General features: G+C 42.3%; 1 protein-coding gene across 5 annotated transcripts in view; it reads right to left on the bottom strand.

The window, feature by feature from the left end:
• Phactr1 (phosphatase and actin regulator 1) overlaps positions 1 to 12,404 on the bottom strand; it is a 451,087-nt gene extending 438,683 nt beyond the window's left edge. The window contains exons 1-2 of one of the 5 annotated variants that reach the window (XM_021215339.2): positions 12,285 to 12,404; positions 10,405 to 10,555 (exon numbers count right to left, since the gene is read on the bottom strand). In XM_021215339.2, the coding sequence (XP_021070998.1) occupies positions 10,405 to 10,507 (103 nt within the window). In that variant the 5' untranslated portion in view covers positions 10,508 to 10,555; positions 12,285 to 12,404. Of the gene's footprint in view, positions 1 to 10,404; positions 10,556 to 10,908; positions 11,247 to 11,464; positions 11,668 to 12,284 lie in introns of those variants that run through there. The other 4 variants (XM_029547344.1, XM_021215336.2, XM_029547345.1 and 1 more) reach the window with 4 other exon arrangements.
• Between the last annotated feature and the right edge of the window lie 6,526 nt (positions 12,405 to 18,930).

The following is an 18,930-nucleotide window of genomic DNA, read 5'->3' as shown; positions in this document are numbered from 1 at the left end:
CTCTCTCCCTCTCTCCCTCTCTCCCTCTCTTTCAAGACAGGGTTTCTCTGTGTAGCTCTGGCTGTCCTGGAACTCACTCTGTAGACCAGGCTACTCCCTGCCTCTGCCTCCCAAGTGCTGGGATTAAAGGCTTATGCCACCAATGCCCGACTAGATCTTATTTCATATTAATGATTACATGGATTCTAGATTCAAAACACTTGCTGAATTCAATACATTCTAAATTAATTTCCCCCTTCTTAATTCTCCTCTTATAATCCTCTCAACAAATAACTTCTAATATAATATATAATATATGTAATAACTTCTACTATACAAAGGTAACATCTTAGGACCTTTTGACATACTGCTCTCTCAGTATCCAGCTGTCTGACTGTCACACATGTACAAAGAATCTTCATGGTTTCAGATCCTGCCTTCTGAATTCTTTCAGTTTGTTCACTGTCCAATTATGTTTGTGTCACTGCAGTAGCCAGTGGCTCTCATGGTTTTAGTCTTTTGCTCCTTTATCAGTCCTCATATCCGTAACCTTCATAAAAATACATCTAAGCACAGACCCCCACGGGCTGTATTCTTTAGTAGACTCAACCTCTGCTTTTGGAACTTCCTAGTTCAGCGAACAAAGCCTTGAAGAGGTTGGCTTCTGCCTACTGAGCTAGACTCTTCTTGTGTCATTCTGCATCTGTGTCCCGTCTATGCCCCTTGCAACAAACACAAGACTCTAATGGATTACTCTCTTCAGGTGCCATGGCTCATCACTTCAGGCTGCCCAGAAGGTGCTTCACTGCCCTCACTAAATCCAACTGAAAGGAAAGTTACTTGTCACCTTATCTTGAATAGCAACTTGGAAACACATTGCATCTATGCTGGGAAGTCTTAAGAAATGGACAAGGTGGCTAATATTACCCAACAGTAAAGCTATAAAGAGGAAGCTTTTGGAATCGGTTAGTAAGTTTGTTTCAACATCAATTCTACATTTTTATTTTTATTTGTGTGTGTGTGTGTCTCACCTGCACATGTCAGTGTACAGTGTACAAGCCTGTTGCCCACAGAAGTCATGAGAGGGTATCTGATTCCCTTGCAATTGAAGTTATGGATAATTGTGAGACGCTACATTCATGAGTCACCATGTAGATTCTTGGAACTAAACACAGGTCCTCTGGAACCATGGAGCCATTGGTCCAGCACCTCCACTAGTATTCTTATATTTTAAGATATCCTCACATTTCTGATGTGCTTAGAAATTTAAGTTGGGAATCAACAATATTCAAGAAGAGATGGAATGGGGGTGGTGGTGATCTCTCTGGAAAGATGGAGCCCTGCCCCTTTCTTTTGAGGGATGACAAAATTAAAGGAGAATTGATAACAGAGCAACCACTGGTTATATGACTATTAGGTGCTAACATTTTGCTTAATGGTCTACGTTTATTTGTTCGCTACTTATGTCACGTTCATGCCTTTTGGGAAAGCTAGGCGCTGTCTGTGCTCTTATCCAATGTCAGTCAGTAAATGATCTTAATTCATTTTCTATTGCTCTACTTATTTCCCTGTATGGCTTACCCTCCACCATAGTCCAAAAAATGTAGTGCTAGCCATATATTACTCCATCTCAATAACATATTCCTCTTTTAAAATTTCTAAAGCAACAGAATAAACACACTACCATATTAAGGGAGTCTAAGAAGTTTTCTGAAAATCACATGTTATATGGAAGTTTCTAAAATGCCATTTTGTTTCATTTAATCCTCAAATTTGTCCTTTGGATTAGGAACTCTTGATTATCGTTCTGTACTAGAAATGCAGACGGGAAGCAAAAGAGATTAAATTCTTGGTCTAGCTGCACAAGCTAGAAAGTAGCCAACACTATTTGAACTCAGGACCACTGGAGGGTAATGGTGACATCTCAAAGACAGTGATTAGCCCGCATGGGAGGTTATTTGATTCCTACCATCAGGTTGTATGTGCCGTCATTGTAATGGTAACAGTGCGATGCTTAGAAAAGGAAAGGAAAGGAAACATAAAAAGTAAATAGTCACAGAGACTTAAGGTTAATCGGCTCTATTCCTTTTCATTTTTTTTTTTTTTAAATCTTTTGCCCAAGGCTTTGCACTTATCCTGTTCCTCAGTTCTGAAAGAGAAACCGATAGATCTTGAAGATCCTCTCTCTTTTCAGACACAGCACTTCAAAGGTCTGCTTTAATATATCAATGTCCATTCAGGACTTTCACTCCTCTGTGTATCAATGGCTCCCTGGGAGATCATTACATACAGTGAACATGCTCTCGACTATGAGCTAGCTTGGCTATGCTGGACTCCTATCCTTGCCTCTGTTGTACAGGCAAAGAGGGTGACACTGGAAGTTTTCTTTCTTGAATTCTTAAAAACAAAACAAAACAAAACAAAACAATAGCAATAACAATTTTTTCTTTCTTTGACAAACAGATTTGTTTGGGCAAATGAGGATTGAGACTTCATCCCCAGCACCTGTGAATTGTTTATGCTAATTGGGTCATGGCTGAGCCTAGCAGAGTGTGGGCTGCGTTTTAATCTGCTCTTTCAAATGCCGCATGTGAGAGTGGGAGTTATTAATTGATTGGAAGTGTTTCCTTGTATTTTCATGTTATTCCCCCCCCCCCATGTCTCATCATTTCAGGTTCTCCTTTCCTCTCACTCTGCTCTCCAGAGGAAACCTGAAACCCCAATATGTGTTAAAGCAGATGGTTCCTAGGTACAAGACACTCCAAATACCAAGGACCTCCCCAGGCGCTCCTCTGTGAGCCTATTGGAAGCTGGAGCTAGACCTCCGGGCCCTCTCTAATCTATGGTACTGGAGGACTGGGCTGTTTCTATGATGTTTTCTCTATCCGCTTTCATTCTCTCCTTCACCCACAGTGTTCTCTGTATTAAACACAGGTTGGGAGAGCCTGCGTGTGAGCAATTAGAGGTCTAAAATGGACCGTGTGGGAGGCCAGGGGGGCAGGCTTGGGAGTCGGCTTTGTCATCCCTGAGAGAAGCACAGCTTGCGACTTCCTTGCTAGAGTTAGAGAACAGATTCCCAACCTCCTCAACAGGGATTCATTGAGGGCGATAACCGGATCACCAAACAGCAAAAATGAGACCAGAAAGGATCTTGTAAGGTTTTCGTATGAACCCTTTTTCTGAAACACGATCTAGAAGTTAGCATGTAAGTTACCTGGGTAATGAACCAAGTAAGACATAGGAAGAAACCACTTTGTGGGGAGAGCAGAGGCATGGCTGACACTGCTGTGCTGGTGCTAGCAGGGCTCGAAGGGACAGACAGAAAGGTGTTCCTGTGACATAAAAGATTATAATCGATTTGGCAGCCATTTCTTAAATGGGCACTGGATTGACTTGTGGTCATTGCTGTGCCCTCGCTTTTCTGGAGAAAACTCGTCCTCCAGCTTTAGGAATGAGTCACACCTAAGGTCTCATGGGACAGGGATGGAGGCAAAGTGCATCGTTCTGCTAGCTGAATGCCCAAGACTCTTGATACAAGGCAGGAGCCCTGTGAGCTGTTCTCACAGTCTATTTCCAGTGAGTGACTTTGATGGGTCTCCACAGCTTCCTCCATGGTGCCTGGTTGGAAACAAGAGTGTGAGTGGTGGCTGTGTTGAGGATCAGTTGGCCAAAATGTGTGAGGCCTGGACTGGGTGGTAGGCGTTTAAAGATGGAAGGGTTAGGGGATCTGAGTTAGGCAGAGCTCAGAACTCAACTTCTGATCATAGTCAGAGCATTCTTTGAATTGGCTTCAGGTAAGTTACCACGGGGTTCATCCCTTTCATAACTACTTCCAGACAGAAGGAAAACTCAGTCATCACTGACAGTTATACATTAAAATCCTCATTGCCTCTGGAAATTTAACTTCAAAGTCTATAATTGTTTAATAACATACCTAAACTTTTCCTGTAATGTTTTCCTTTCTCTTTTGAGTTTTTAATGGATTTCTTTTGTTTCATAACAGATACATCTGAATTGATGACTTTCTTTCATTTTTCCACATCTTAATTCTATCAGTTTTTTATGCACCTGTCCCTTCAGTCTTACGTGTGTGTCACTTTCAATAAAAGATTTTAAGAGTTTAAAGGAATTAGGGTTGGAGAGCAGGGTTTTCCATGCCCAAAGTCTTCAGTCTTTTTTCTGAATCTGAAGTTTCTCCTAGAAAAATGTAGACTGAAGGATTCTTGTTCTACCAGGTCAGTAAAAGCATTTACTAAATCATATAATATAAATATAATATAATCATATAATATAAATATAAATCTTATAATCAAGGATGCTGCTGCCCACCAAGGAAATGGTATTTAAGGAGATCACTATACTTGAGGTAGATGGAAGGCATTTAAGTAACTAACATCAGTATTAGGACTAATTGACAAGTGTGCGCACGCGCACACACACCCACACCCACACCCACACCCACACACACACACACGTAGATGGAAGACTTTTAAATAACAAGAGGATATTATTAGTGACTAATTGACAAGAATATTCTGTCTCTCTGTGTCTGTCTGTCTGTCTGTCTGTCTCTCTCTCTCTCTCTCCTCATTTAATCCTTCAACCTCCCTTGGATCTGGAGGTAGCCAAATATTTCTATGAAGAACCTGAAGCTTAGAAAGGCTGCCATTTTCTTGAGTTCCTATATCAAGTGAGTGGAGAGATTTAGTATGGGATAAAAATGAAATGGAACCTGTACTATGACAGAGGCTATAATGTAGACATAGGAGAAACATCTGGAAACATCAGGCAAAACTCATTGGGAGGTAGTGTTGATGCTAGCCAGGTCTTGCCTTAAGCACAGGAAGAGAAAGAATGCTATTGTTAATTAACCATTACTAATGACTTGCAACTAATTGAGTAATACCAAGTGTTCTTTGTCTCTTGGGACCATACTAAGAAATCCCAGAGGTGTAAAGGTTAGGATGGTTGGAGAACATTCAACTGAAAGCTAAAGATTCAAGGGCCAATGTTCTGATGGATTTCTTGTGGGGAGGGCAGCACATAACAAAAGGTAGAGATGAGGGAACCACTAAGGGTTGACAGAAGGGTTCCAGTGAATGTTTCTTTATTCCTAAAACAACTTGAAGAGATTCTGAGAAGTTCACCGTGGCATTCATCAGTTGTCAAAGCTGGCATTTCCCTTTGTTGAACAAGACAATGCAGACAAGAGAAAAGGTACATTATGAGGAGCACCAATGACTTCAAATGTCATGAGTTATGCAAAGTGATAAAGGAGGAGGGGGGATTGTCATCGGGAGCTATAAATGTGACTGCCTGGTGGCTTTAGTCAACCGACTGCTTTTTAATGTGTTGAAGGTAATTTCAATGTCCAGTGACACTGATAACTTTTATGTCTAAATAAATAAATAAAATGGAGCTCTAGCATAGTGGAAAGAACTTGAGTGATGTAAGAGATAGATGGGTTCTCTAGCCTCCTGCTAGAGGCTGTGTGATCGGGATATGTGATGAAATCTCTCGTCTTCTTCATCTTGGGAAGTGTGCTATGGTCATGAGCATTGCCCCTGTTTACCTCCTTGGTTGATTTAATCAAACTGGCCAGCTGAAAAGGTACTTCTTTCCAGCAAGGAACACTGAGATAGTCAAAATAGCATGATGCATTCAAGTTATGTACACTTGAATCAGATCCTAGCTTCGCAGATATCCAAATGGATGGTCTGTTTCAAGAATCATCTGTGCATCAATTTTAAATTCATTCTCTCTCTCTCTCTCTCTCTCTCTCTCTCTCTCTCTCTCTCTCTTTTCTTTTTTCTTTTTCTTTTTTGGTTTTTCAAGACAGAGTTTCGGCGAGGTTGCCTGTGCCACAAAGCCCCAGAGCCTTTTCTTCCCCCAGCACTAGGGTTAAAGGAGATCCATTGCCTCACATACACATGTCTGTGGCAAGCACATTTCCAACTGAGTTACCTCCCCAGCCCCAAGTCTTAAATGTTCTAATCTGCAACATGCACATAATGCCACAATCTCCAATTCCCAATGCTTCACTGGGGAGGATCACCAGAAAAGACTATATAAAGTGCAGTCTCTGATCCATGTATGTTCCTTTATTGATGTCTATTTGCCACTTGGGATCATTTGAACTCAGTTAATAAGAAACAACTTTGGGGGCTGAGTGTGTGGCTCAGTGGTAGAGCACTTGCCTAGAGTATGTAAGGCCTGTGTTATCTATAGGAAACAGTTATAACTTATGATAGTTTATAATACTTAACTACCTAGGTGGGGCTAAGAAAGATATTCAGGTAGAAATAGCCACAAAAGAACGGGTTATATAGCTTAATGGTAAAGTACCTGCCCTGGTTTCAATCCCTAGCACTCACCCCTCACCTCCAAATAAAAAGAAGCATAGCTACAGGATATAATAAAATGTCTATCCTCAGATGTCATCTCTTATTGCCCATTGGAAGCAAGGAAGTGGATTCTCCTTATAGTATTGCCCCTTAGAGACTATGATTCCATTGGACTGCAGTGGGTCTTCAGTCATGGAGGATCTTGTGAAATCTCTTGGGGTGTTTCTAATCTACACTCGATACAATGCTTTAAAAAATAATTTTATCACTATCATGTTGAAAAGTGGCTAATCCTTCTTCATAGGATTGACCCAGAAAGCCTGTTGGAAACTGGGGTTCTGAAGACCTTGTCACTCAGATCCTGTTTCACTTGGATTGAGGGGAAGGTGTTGAGAGAAGCCTGGGTATCCATTTCAACCAGAAAAAAAAAAATCCCATAATACTCATTTTGTTAAAATTTTAGTGACGTCCTGCTCAGTGCAGCTGCGTACTGTAAAGATCACAGAGCCTGGCATTGAGGGTGGGACCATCACTGTCAGACCCTCATGAAGTCACATGCACCTCCAGTTTCCAGAATCTTCTGTTTTGAGTTACAGGTAGCCTTTACAAAGTTCCCTCTGTGTCACAAAGATATTCTGGGGTGAACAACTCCCAAACCAAGTAGGAGAACATCATCTGTCAACAGGAGTCAAACCGGAAGCCTGTGGGCTTCGCCACCCGTTCTCCAGAACACGTCTCTATTCTGTTAGTAGAATTCCCAGCCATCCAATCTTCCCCCCTTTTTACACTCAGACCAATGGGAAATGGAGATTGGAGAAAACAAGCTGTTCCATTAGCAGAACAGAACACACACTTGACAGTCTCAGGGATTTTCAAAGGGACTTTGAAAAGTTGGGACCTCTTTTTACCCTTGCTGTAGGAGCTCACATTTTCCCCGACTCTTCTTGTGTTAATTAACTAGAACATCCTCCTCTATTTTGGAATGGGATATTTTCATTTTCCAAGAGAAAAAATAAGCAAAAATACCTATGAGTCAGTCAAAAACATACTTCTAAAACTCTTGCTTTGGATCGACATGCAGTCTATAATTAATTTTGAAGGTGTATTTTAGAATTTTGTAAATACTATATACAATGAAGAGTAAATCACACAGGAAAAGAAGAGGAACCCTCAGTGTTTTATTTTCTTTCCTCCTTGAAGGATTTAGTTCTCTGAGAGCGTGTGTTTGGTCTATAGAAATAGCCACATAAATGAATAACAAAAGGGACAAACAGCCTAGCCAATCAGGTCTTGGGTAATCTAAGTTCTAGATTATGAGCCCTGTATGAGACTTCTAGTTAGACCTTTTAAGAAGGGGCTATCACGTCTAGGTTTTTAGATTGTCCTCACACTGCTCTGAGCTAGTCTAGCTGAGTTGAAAGCTGCCTAGAGTGAGATTAACCTTCTTTGTCCCACATGCCTTTCATAAGAAGCAGCCATCACATACCAGTCTATCTCCTGGTACTCAGAGCCTTGGCATGGATTCAAATAGGTTTCAGTCATGCACTGGAGACATGAGTGTTTGCTGTGGAAGGAGAGGGTAGCAGGCTATGGTGATGAGCCCTTGCCCACTTACTGTTCACCTGGACATCTTTGTACGGCCTAGGGGTTTGGTGTCTTGGAAAGACTGAGCATCCATGCAAAGTGGGCAGAAGTGACTGCAGGGGAGCCAGTGAACTGTAGAGAGAAGCTGTGAGTTACAGTGGAGGCAGTGGTCCTGAAAGGAGGAGATCCTGTAGTGACAACCCTAAGTGTTGGGGGACTTGGAGACCAGGTTTTAAGATAAAGTGAAAGAATTACTGGGGCAGGGGGAGGGGATTCACTACAACATACTTTAACTATTGTTGAAGTTTGTCTTATGGTAGGTTTTCCTGTGATAAGACAGAAAACCTTACTGAATTTATGTTTACTGAATATTCCTCTGTGTGTGTGTGTGTGTGTGTGTGTGTGTGTGTGTGTGTGTGTGTGTGTGTGTTTGCTTTTGCAAAACCTTGGCTGCCTTGGGGACTCCCAATCAGAGAAGGGAGGGCCTTTAACATGGGCTATCTATTTTATTGATTCAATGATGTCTGATGCTGCAGATGTTTTAAGCACTTTAAAGACCTCGACTCATTAATGTGCTTAACAACTTAGAGATCTGTCACCGTTATCATTTTTCAAAGGACTGTATGAATTGACTTTTAAATAAGGGTCCCTAGAGAGGTGTGCTGGCTCTGTCACTCCTGTTTAGCTGCAGATCTTGAAAACATTTAGACTTCTGATTTGAGGACCCCCTGCCTCCCTAATGTTTGGGGAGCCCGCTGAACCCTGCCAATCTAGGATTCCTGGAATGGAAAACAGCGTCCTCCTCACCCACAGGCACACGTGATCCCAAGGAGAAGCCATCGCGTGTGCTGCCACCTCCCATGTGTTCCCCAGTTATTCCAGCTCTAGAGTCTACACCACCGTCACTGCTGGTGACAATTCTGACCACTCCACCCCCAAGCTCCATCTGCTGCAGCTACCAGGCTGCCTTGTAATCTTCAAGCCTCCCACACACGGTGCCCGCTTTCCTCCCATAAAAGCCAAGAGTCCATCATCTTCAAGACAAAGTGAACAGACATCTTTACCCTCCACAGATAACTACTGCTTCCTTTCTTGATCTGCAGCATAGCTGGATGAGCCTGTCATGGAGTAAGACTCAGAAATGGAATGCACTGGGGCAGAGGTAGCTGTGTATAAAGTCAGGTGCCATGATGCGGTGGAAGCCTCTCACTTCTCCCCTCTCTTCCAGTTCCATATCATCTAGTCATCTAGCTACTTGTAGACCCAGAACAAGCTGGGGGTGTTAACTAGCCTCTGTCCTTTCTTCCCAGGAACCCTCTTAGACCTCCTGAAGTGACAGAGAGCGGCAATGCTGCTTCTCTCCTCTTAGAGGGTGGGAATTAGCCATCATATCACTTTTGCCAAAATCAAGCTATGCTGCTTGCTGAGCCTGCTCACCCAAACAAATCCTGCAGATAATATCCAGCCCCTCTTGACTTTAAGAGCATAGGCTCATACCCAGAAGATGGAAGCAGGAGGCTGGAAAGCACTCAAGGTTACCAAGAGCTATGGGCAACGCACAAACAATTCATAATAACACTTGAGAAAAACCGGGGCCGGGGGTGTTGTTATTATCAGTGCCCAAGATGAGCCAGGGTGGAAGATACCAGGATTCTAACACAGCCTATCTCCTTCACAGCTCTGTTTTGTGACTTCCCTGAATTCAACTACTTTCCTGTTTAAACAGGACCACTGTCCACCTTTTCTGTGGGTGCTCTGGGATACAGCCAAAATCAAGGTCATTTGACTGGACATCTTAAACATTTCATGAAAAGCACAAATTATCATTTAAACAAAAAAGAAAAAAAAATCTCCTACCCATCAATTAGATAAAACCATTTGAATTCTTTGGCTACCTTAACAATGAATGGCAAATGTTCTAAAGAGCAAGCATGTTAGAGCCTAATCAATTACCTTGAACTAAGTAATGAAAACACACAGGTCTGCCTTACTTTCACAGAAGTGGGTGGAAGCCCTTGACTGTGCACTGAGGATTCTTTAGAAAGCAACTGAGATCATTGAGACCAGATCAGACAGCCACACAAGTGGCCCACTTAACTCAGAAACCCATCAGCCAGTCGGATGGCACTCAGCTATGGCACTCAGCTAGGTCAGGGTGCCCTGAGATCGCCACAAGTGTAATAGTTGCCTCACTAACAATTTCCAGGTGGGAAAGCATCCCTCAGTCCTCTTGGGCATGAGCTCCAGACTCAAGCCATTGGGAATCATTTGCTAACAAAGCTCTCCAGAGATATGCATCCCACACTTGTTTACACCTCCAGGATGACAGATTTCTTTAGTCGGTTCTAGAATTCTGGCAGCACTTTGGTAAATGTTATCAAGTTGGGAGTGTTAGCTAATGAACTTTCAAGACAGAGCTTGAGCTGTTGGAGCTGATGTTGCACTGTTTGCAGCAAAGCAGCCTGAGGGTGAGGGTCCCCCCTTCTCCTTTTGTTACCTTGAGCTCCTTGACTGTAGAAGAACCTCTGTGCCGACTCCACATCCAAGAGTCTGTGAGCAGACTCAACGTCCAGAAAATAATCCATTTTGGGATAATCCATCTTCAACGTTCAGAACAGGATTTTGAGAGAAGGCAATCACTTAGCTCTCTATAAACGGGGAAGGGGAGAAAGACACAGTATTTCAGGCTGTCAAGTATGTGTATTCTTTAATTTAAATAAGAGTACTCCATTATCATATGCCAACATTTGACTGACATTTCTAATTTCAAAGCCCCCACTGCCAGAGCCCTTGTATTGTATGAGAAGATCCAACCTTTAGTTAACACCGATTAAAAATAATATATTCTGCCTGCAAAAATAAAATGATTCATGTTAAAGAGGAATAACGTACTGTTCTCTCCTTGCTGTATATTATCTGACAGAAGGAATACTTTTAAATTCATGTACCTCTAGTTTTTAAAAGTCTGCCTGATAAAAGGCATTGGAAAGTATCACCATACCTGCAAGTTGCTCTTCAATTGATCCAGGGGTGTCTGGTGTCCCCTCTAGTAGAAAGCATCCCCTGGGAATCCGAGCCTCCTCTCATAGACACTTTGCAATATAGGCTGGCTTGTTTGCTGTACAAGTGCCTTGAATTCCTTAGTCTTCAGCCATTCCCTTCAGCACATTCTATACAGTGCTTCTAGCTCATCTGCCCATGCCCGGTATAGGCTGCTTTTGATACAGAACCGTGGTTCGTGCAGCAGCAGCAAACATCACAGCCTTGCCGTGTTTCCTATAGATAGCATGCACTAGCCTGGCATGAAAAGCAGCCAGCCCCTTCTCACCGAGCCCATGCAGTTACCCCTGATACCGGCACAGAAGATCTATCTCTATTTCTGCACTATTATATTTTAAAGGAGGAACAAGAGGAAATCTTCAAAAATCAGATTCTGAAGGCTAAAGCGATCATTTGCTTCCTACGTCTGCACACTCTCATCTAAGAAACCAAGTAAGATAAGAGGAAACTTTTAAGAAAATATAACCAAAGGTACCCCAACAGCAAAGAATACTTACTGTAAAAATAATATGTAAAACCAAGGGCTGTCGATAGACCAAATGAGCAGTTTCAACCAGCTGCCTTCAATCTTATTAAATATTCCCAGCGAAAGTAAACAGTTTTGATTATCTGATTAGATCAGTGATGAATAATGTATTCTGTCCACTGGACTTTCTCTATCAGATAAAATGGCCAGAACAGGTTACCCTAGCAACCGAAGGTGACGCCAGTTCCAGCCTCTCCACGCCCTCCTCTGCGAAGGAAGGAAATTACCACTTTCCCATGTAAAACTTTGGCAGGGAACCATCAAAAGCTACATGAAGAGTTTTGCATCATCCAGGGCCATTCACAGTCTACTCTCCCACCTCTTAAGCGGAGATCTCGCCTGGATATTTAAAAATCAGAATTCCTGCTTTAATAATCTATTTTTGCAATCTAAAATCCTAGTCTGCTTTGCAGTAAGAACAAAATACATGGTGAATGATTAAACAGCGGGGAGGACTGTAGTGTTTAGACCATGTTGGAGTACCTGTCTTTATCTTATTGCTGAATGGGGTAGGGTGATGGAGAAAGGCTGTTTAACTGGCAATATAGTATGCTCAACATTCCCATTATAATTAATATACAGAAACAGTCACCGGCACCTAGGCTGAAAATAACTCTTCCCTTCTGTGAATCGGTCCCTAGAAACAGCTTAAAAGCTGTCTTGAGATTTCCCAGATTTTGAAAGCCGCATTATAACGCAGACCCTATGGGAGACAACCCCTAGCCTACCAAAGGCAACACAGCCAGAAAGTCGCACGAAGGGAAGAATTCTCAAAGTTAGGAGACACTCACCAGCACTCGTGCCCCCTTCAACAGGACGCTGTCAGAGAGCGGCGGGCCGGCAAGCTGAGCAGGGCTGCCGAGCCTGTGAGCCCAAATGAACAGCTTCTAATTTTCCCTTCAATCTCCAGTCAAGAGCACTGGGTGGAGGGGAATGATGGATCTGTCGGTTTTATATTGTGATGAAATGCCCCCTCCCCCGAAGCCGGGATCTGAGTGGGGCCCCGCTCTTTAGAACGCATTAGCCTGCTAATTTAAGAAAATTGAAAGGTTTTGTTTTACCGTCTTTTATGTGTTCTTTTCTGCTACCCCCTCAATTTAATTTGCATTTAAAATGATTCTCCTGTCTCCTAGGCTCTCTAAGGTGTGGAGTACTTGCTAATCCTGAAGGCTGCTCCGGGAGGGTAGGGTTTTGGTGCCCTGCCATTTCCTTCTGAGCTGCCAAACAAGGTGGGCAATTAAAAGTGCCAGCTACATTCTGGAGAGAAATTCAGGCTTTCACTCTCTCTCTCTCTCTGTCTGTGCATGGTCAGATCTTCAGAATGCCCAAATGCACTCTTCTTTTCTGAATGCAATAGATTTATTATCTCCACAGCAAAAAGATGCTTTGGTTGGGTCCCTCACATGAGCCTGGTATGAGATCCTCTTATTGCACCCCAGGAAGGACTTGTAGGCAGGAGATGCATTCTGAAAAGCTGTAATGTTAATCCAGCCATGCTCCCATGTGTGTTTTCTATAACCTTCTTCCGCCTTGTATGGACCAAGCAGAAGTGTTGATTGGTACAGGGTAGTGGATAGCATCAGGATAGGTTGTTAGGACAAGAGAAGCCATGCTTGCAAGGACTTGGAAGGAAGTTCAGTCTCCTCTTGCCCATGTCCACCGCTCAGCCAGGGGACAAGTGCTAGGGAGTGACTGACAGCTAACTGTGAAAATTGTCCTTTCCCATGCCTGTCACATTCTACCTTGCCTTTGGTGGGTTGGGGGGGGGGGAGGAGAAGTGTCTCCCAAAAGAGAAATCAGGAAATGCCTTGCTGACTATCTTGTGGGTCAATAATAGGGCAGGCTCTCCCATTCCATCAGAGCAAACCGGGTACCAAGTTAGTGCTATAGGGAGATCAGCCTCATGGGAGACCTAAATGTAATGATCAGTCAGAAGGCTTGGTTTCTGGATGTGTATGGCTTTGCTCAGACCCCAGGCCTTTGAGCTTTAAGGTTGCATTGCTATTCAGCCCTCAATAGAGACAGGTGAACACTTGACATTTACGCGAAGAGAAAGCTGCCTGCTGGTCCCTTTCACTCACAGTAGGGTGTGGGCGACAGGTTCTAACCCTCTATTGTGCTTCTACTGGAATTATAATGACTCATAGGTGAGAGAGACACAGGGGGAGGGGGAGTGGAGAGAGAGAGAAAGGAGAGAAACAGAGAGAAAGGGGAGAAAGGGAGATTAAGTTGAAAAACATCAGATACTGTGTTAAGTGCAAATGAGCCTGGGATGGAAGATGACACTAAATAGGACATGTGAAAAATAGATTGTGTTCCTGGAACTGAGAGTGGGTTTGGAAGTCAATAATTTCTGGAGTCCCGACCAGGGAAAGGAAACTTGAGGTGCTTTATTAAAACACTGGGGCTGGAGAGACGATTCCGTGGGTAGAGTACTTGCGGTGCAAGTATTTGGACCCCGAGGTTGAATAATCAGCGTCTTCATAAAAGTCAGATAGGCTAACGCATGTCTGCAGTGCCAGCATTCCTAAAGTGAGATGTAACGTGGAGACAAGAGAATCCCTGTACTTTGTAGAGCAGCTAGCCTGGTACATAGAGCAGCAAAGGACAAAAGGACCCTGCTTCAAACATCGTCTGGAGTTGTCTCTTAGCCCCCACATTTATGTGCTCGCTCGCTCGCCCGCCCGCTCTCGTTCTCTCTCTCTCTCTCTCTCTCTCTCTCTCTCTCTCTCTCTCTCTCCCCACATCTCTCCTTCCCTCCCAAGTAATGAAAGTGATATGAAAAGGCTATAATTTTTCTTAAATGGTAAGATTTTTAACTTTTAAATGCAATGATTTGGGAAGGAAATGACATATTCACAAAAGGGACTTCATTTTACAAAATAATCATTATATTTTCAAAATATAATCTAACTACTCTCTAAAATTGACTTCCTTCTTTTTGAGNGAAAGTGATATGAAAAGGCTATAATTTTTCTTAAATGGTAAGATTTTTAACTTTTAAATGCAATGATTTGGGAAGGAAATGACATATTCACAAAATATGGCATATTTTAAGCAGTGATAATTGTATTTTGTTTATATTTTCTAACATATTTTTCAAAAGATTCATGTTATTTTTGAGGCAGGTTTTTTTTTGGGGGGGGGGTGGGGGGTGTAGCTCTGGCTGTCCTAGAACTTACTTTGTCAAGACTGAAGTGACCTTCATCTGGAAGATCCACCTGCTTCTGTCTCCCAGGTGCTGGGATTAAAAGCATGTGACACCTTGCTCAACTCTGAAATAGATTTTCAAAGTTGATGATGTCATTCTTTGAGGGGACTAGATTACATACAAGAACATTCATGTTGTGAAGTTATCACTTTATTACTGATGTTCATATGGTGCAAGGACCTGAGCAAACTAGACAAGCACTAGTTCAGGCTAGCTTCGAACCCTGTGGAGTCAAGGTTGACTTTGAGCTCCATATAGCCTAGTCTGGACTTGAACTCATGATTCTCCTGTCTTATCCTCCAGGGTTGGGATTCACCACCACTTCCAACTAGAATTTTACTTGTAAAGGTAGAGAAGCATAGAAATTATCCAAAAAACAAAGTCAAGATCTGATCAGTTCAGCTGTATTTTTTTTAATAACTTTTACCTATTTAAAAGTAACACTAAATTCATTGTCTGTCACCCTATTGTTCTGACATACATTACAGAGTAGCTGGTGATGTCCCAGGCTAACGTTTATAAAGCACTGGACAATTTAACCAAAAACATCTCAAGTTCAAGCGAAGTCAGACAATGTCAATATAACCATGTGACCTATACATAGAAGTTAATTTAAAAATCAAAAAGAAATCAAATCATATGAAAATAGAAGGTTATAAGGCTCAAACAATTTGGATGTGGTCCTGAATACCTTTCTGTTTCCAGTTTGGTGGTAAGAAGATAAGTCTGCAATGTGTGTAAAAAATGTAGAAGGATGGCATTGACTTAAAACAAAGATATACTCCGGAGTAGAACCAAGACATTAGCTGTGTTAATTTACCTTTGACTATACACTCACTCATTCTATTGATGCTGTGAGACCCAACCATTCAGGAAAAGAAGACCACAAGAAACGTGTTCTTCTTACGGCCTCTTCTTGGTCTTCGCTGGGTTCAGGCAGGGTTTAATATGCTTGCTGTGGTTCTTCTTACGATTGTACAATGGCCTTCTTTACTCGGTTGTCTCATATCATAGAATTCTCTCAAAGACCCCCTTTAGACTCCATGAAATTCTGACTGTTGCCTGCATGAAACCTCGGGGACATTTTCTTTGGATAATAAACCATTCACACTTAACTCAGAAATATTAGAATATCTCTTAAAGTAAAATAACATCCTGGATGCCTTGGCAGAGTGCTCCGGTTGAGGGCCTTAGGTAAATCACTAGTTCGCTAAACAAGTATGGCTGTCACTCCCTCCTGATATGTAGGAGATTGGTTTCAGCAACCCTCATAAATTTCAGAATCTTCAAATGCTCAAGCCTTTTATATCATGTGATGAGCTATTTTTATATAAACTACACACATCCTCTTGAGTACTTTAATTTTCCCAGGTAACCCATAACACCTAATACAGTGTACAAGCTATGTGATAGTTCTTATACATTATTGCCTAGCAATAATTAAGAATAAGAAGAGCATCCTGTACATATTCAGTACAGCTGCAATTTTTTTTACCCACTGGATGTTTTGATCCTCAGTTTGTCAAATATTTAGATGGGTCCATAGATACATAGGTTGACTATAGAGAAAGCTTTACCCATTCATTTTTATTGAGTTGACCCTCAGTTCCAAAGCAGTAGTTTGGGGAGAAGGAGATGATTCATCAGGTGAAAGAACTCATGAGGATTGGAGTTTGGATCCTTGCTTCCCAGGCATGGTAGCCCATCTGCAATCCCAGCATGCATGAGGCAGAAACAGGAGACCCCTAGAGCAAGTTGGCCACCCAGACAAGCTGAAGGATGAGCTCTGGCTTCCAGTGAGAGACCTTGTCTTAGTATGTCAACTGGAGAATGGTCAGCGAAGATACCTGATGTCAGTCCAACCCCTGACCGCCACACACATGTATGCACATGGACAAACATGAGTGTACGACAATGTGTACCCATACACATGTGAAAACTATACATTCACATGTGCAAAAGTGGAAAGCTATACATGCACATGTGCAAAAGGTTAAGATTTAATAGAATGATCTGCCAGAGAGGAGCCACTGTTCTGGCTGATCATTCTATTATAATCTGAACCTTTGACTCATGAGAAATCTTTCTCTTAATTTCTCATTAAGCCATGCACATACTGGAGGACCAACTGGTCTCCGCAAGCTTAAAAGAAAGAAAAGAACACATAGTGTTAGGAAGAAAGACTGGTGGTGGGGACAGAGGAAGAACTGGAGGGGAGAGGCCTTGATCAAAACATACACATACGAGGTTCTCAATCAGTAAGAATAAGAAGGGAGGGGACTGCCACCAAACAGCATGCTTCTGCAAACATTCTATCTATGGCTTTATTCATATGAAAATTTCCCTGGAAGAAGAAATACTTGGAGGCACCGTCAGTTATTTTTACATAAGAGCACATTAATTTCTACTGCTGTTTTTGGAGGAAGGTTTGATAATAGTTGGAAGCTAAAATAAAAAGGCAGAGAATTAAGACAGACAGAGGAAAAAAAAAACTTTTATGTTGAGCAGGAGCTTAATTTTTTATTTCATGCAGGCCTATGGCCATATTGGGAGAGCTTTCTTATAAAAGAGCTGTTAGGTTAATATTTGTCAGAAAAGAACATGGAAACTAGACATCATAATGAGGATCGTGGTTTGAAGATGTCTGGATGGTCCAGAGGCAGATCCTTTTTATCCAAGATTTTATTATTATTTAGAGTGTGTCCGTGTGTGTGTGTGTGTGTGTGTGTGTGTGTGTGTGTGCCTGTGTGCATGGGTGTGTAGCTGCATGAGTATGTGCGTGCATGCATGGGTGTGTAGGTGCATGGTTGCACCCATGTGTGTGTGTGTGTGTGTGTGTGTGTGTGTGTGTGTGTTTTGCAACATGAGTGGAGGTCAAAAAGGGGTGTCAGATTACCTGGACCTGGAGTTATGAAAGATTGTGAGCTTCCCAATGTGAGTACTGGAAACCAAACTCGGGTCCCCTGCAAGAACCATATCCATTATCAAACACTGAAGCCCCTCTCCAACGCCAGAGGCAGATTTTAAAATCCTATTCAAGGAGATTTTTACTGAACAGTCTCCCGTGGGTAGTCCTCTCTTGGGGCTGCACTGGGAAGTACCACCATCAAGAAATGGTCTTGGAAGGTAGAGAGGACACAGAAGCTCAGCAGAACAAGTGCTTCTGGCTCCTGCTGCTGCTTATAAAAATAACCTGTTCCCTCTGTGACCATGTGAGAGGAAAACTCAGTTCAAGGCATAAACAACATGAGTTCGAATACCCGTCTCACCCTCTGCCAAATAGATTCTGATATGTTCCTCTTGCTTATGACATGTAAATCTCTTTGCTTTGCAGAAAAAAAAAAAAAAGCCAGAAGTGTAGATGCTCACTGTCTTTAGATATTGGTCTGAAAGCAGGAAATTGGGGAAATGCAGAGCTGAGAAAATGAGAAATTCCCGAGCATCTCTATTCACCACATTTCCCTGGTCTCTAATTCTGAAGCCACGAAGATAAGACATATGTTGTTGGTAGTATTAGTCTTTGAAAGATGAGTTTTAAGGTATAGACAATATTTGACTTCACTACCACTAGAATGAAATCACAGTGCCCTGGGTTTTCTGTGTATTTAAAGCTTATTTTCAATTCTCTTGGATGGGGACTGAATCTTGAGCACAAGTTAAATTGCTTATTCCTGGTCTTAAAACACAAAGCAGAACCTTGTAAACATCAAAAGACACATTGAAGGAAGAAAGAATAACGATCTCTAAGGGGCTCAACTCTTCTAGACCCATGAGGACCCCAGGGCCCGGAGCTTTCACCACATATTAGGCAAACCCTGCTGAACCCACCATGAGCACCCACAGGGAGGCAGGAGAAATGGAGGGCATCAAAGTCGTACTTCAGGGGGACTTTGGGGATTATGTCCCTTGTTTGGGGATTTAAACCACTTAAATTCTACAACAAGATTTCTAAGCCTTAATACTTAAGGCTTTCCCTGTGTGTGCATATGCAAGGCTGTTAAGTATCTCATCACTGCCTAACAAATACTGTTACTCATGAGAGAGTTCCAAGTGCAGTTAGTTGTTCAGAGCTGAATAGCTTTAGTATTTGCCACCCAAAGGCACTGAAGGCATCAGGTCCCCAATTCCTCAATCCAGATCTAGCTATTCCATAATTATCAAACTCTGGTTAGTGTCACAGAGATGTGGGGCTTACTTCTGAAACAAAGGACATTTTATTGGTACTC

Source organism: Mus pahari, chromosome 16, assembly GCF_900095145.1.
Source record: "Mus pahari chromosome 16, PAHARI_EIJ_v1.1, whole genome shotgun sequence".
Lineage (NCBI taxonomy): Eukaryota > Metazoa > Chordata > Mammalia > Rodentia > Muridae > Mus > Mus pahari.
Note: the sequence above shows the minus strand (reverse complement) of the source record. Positions and strands in the feature narration are given on the sequence as shown.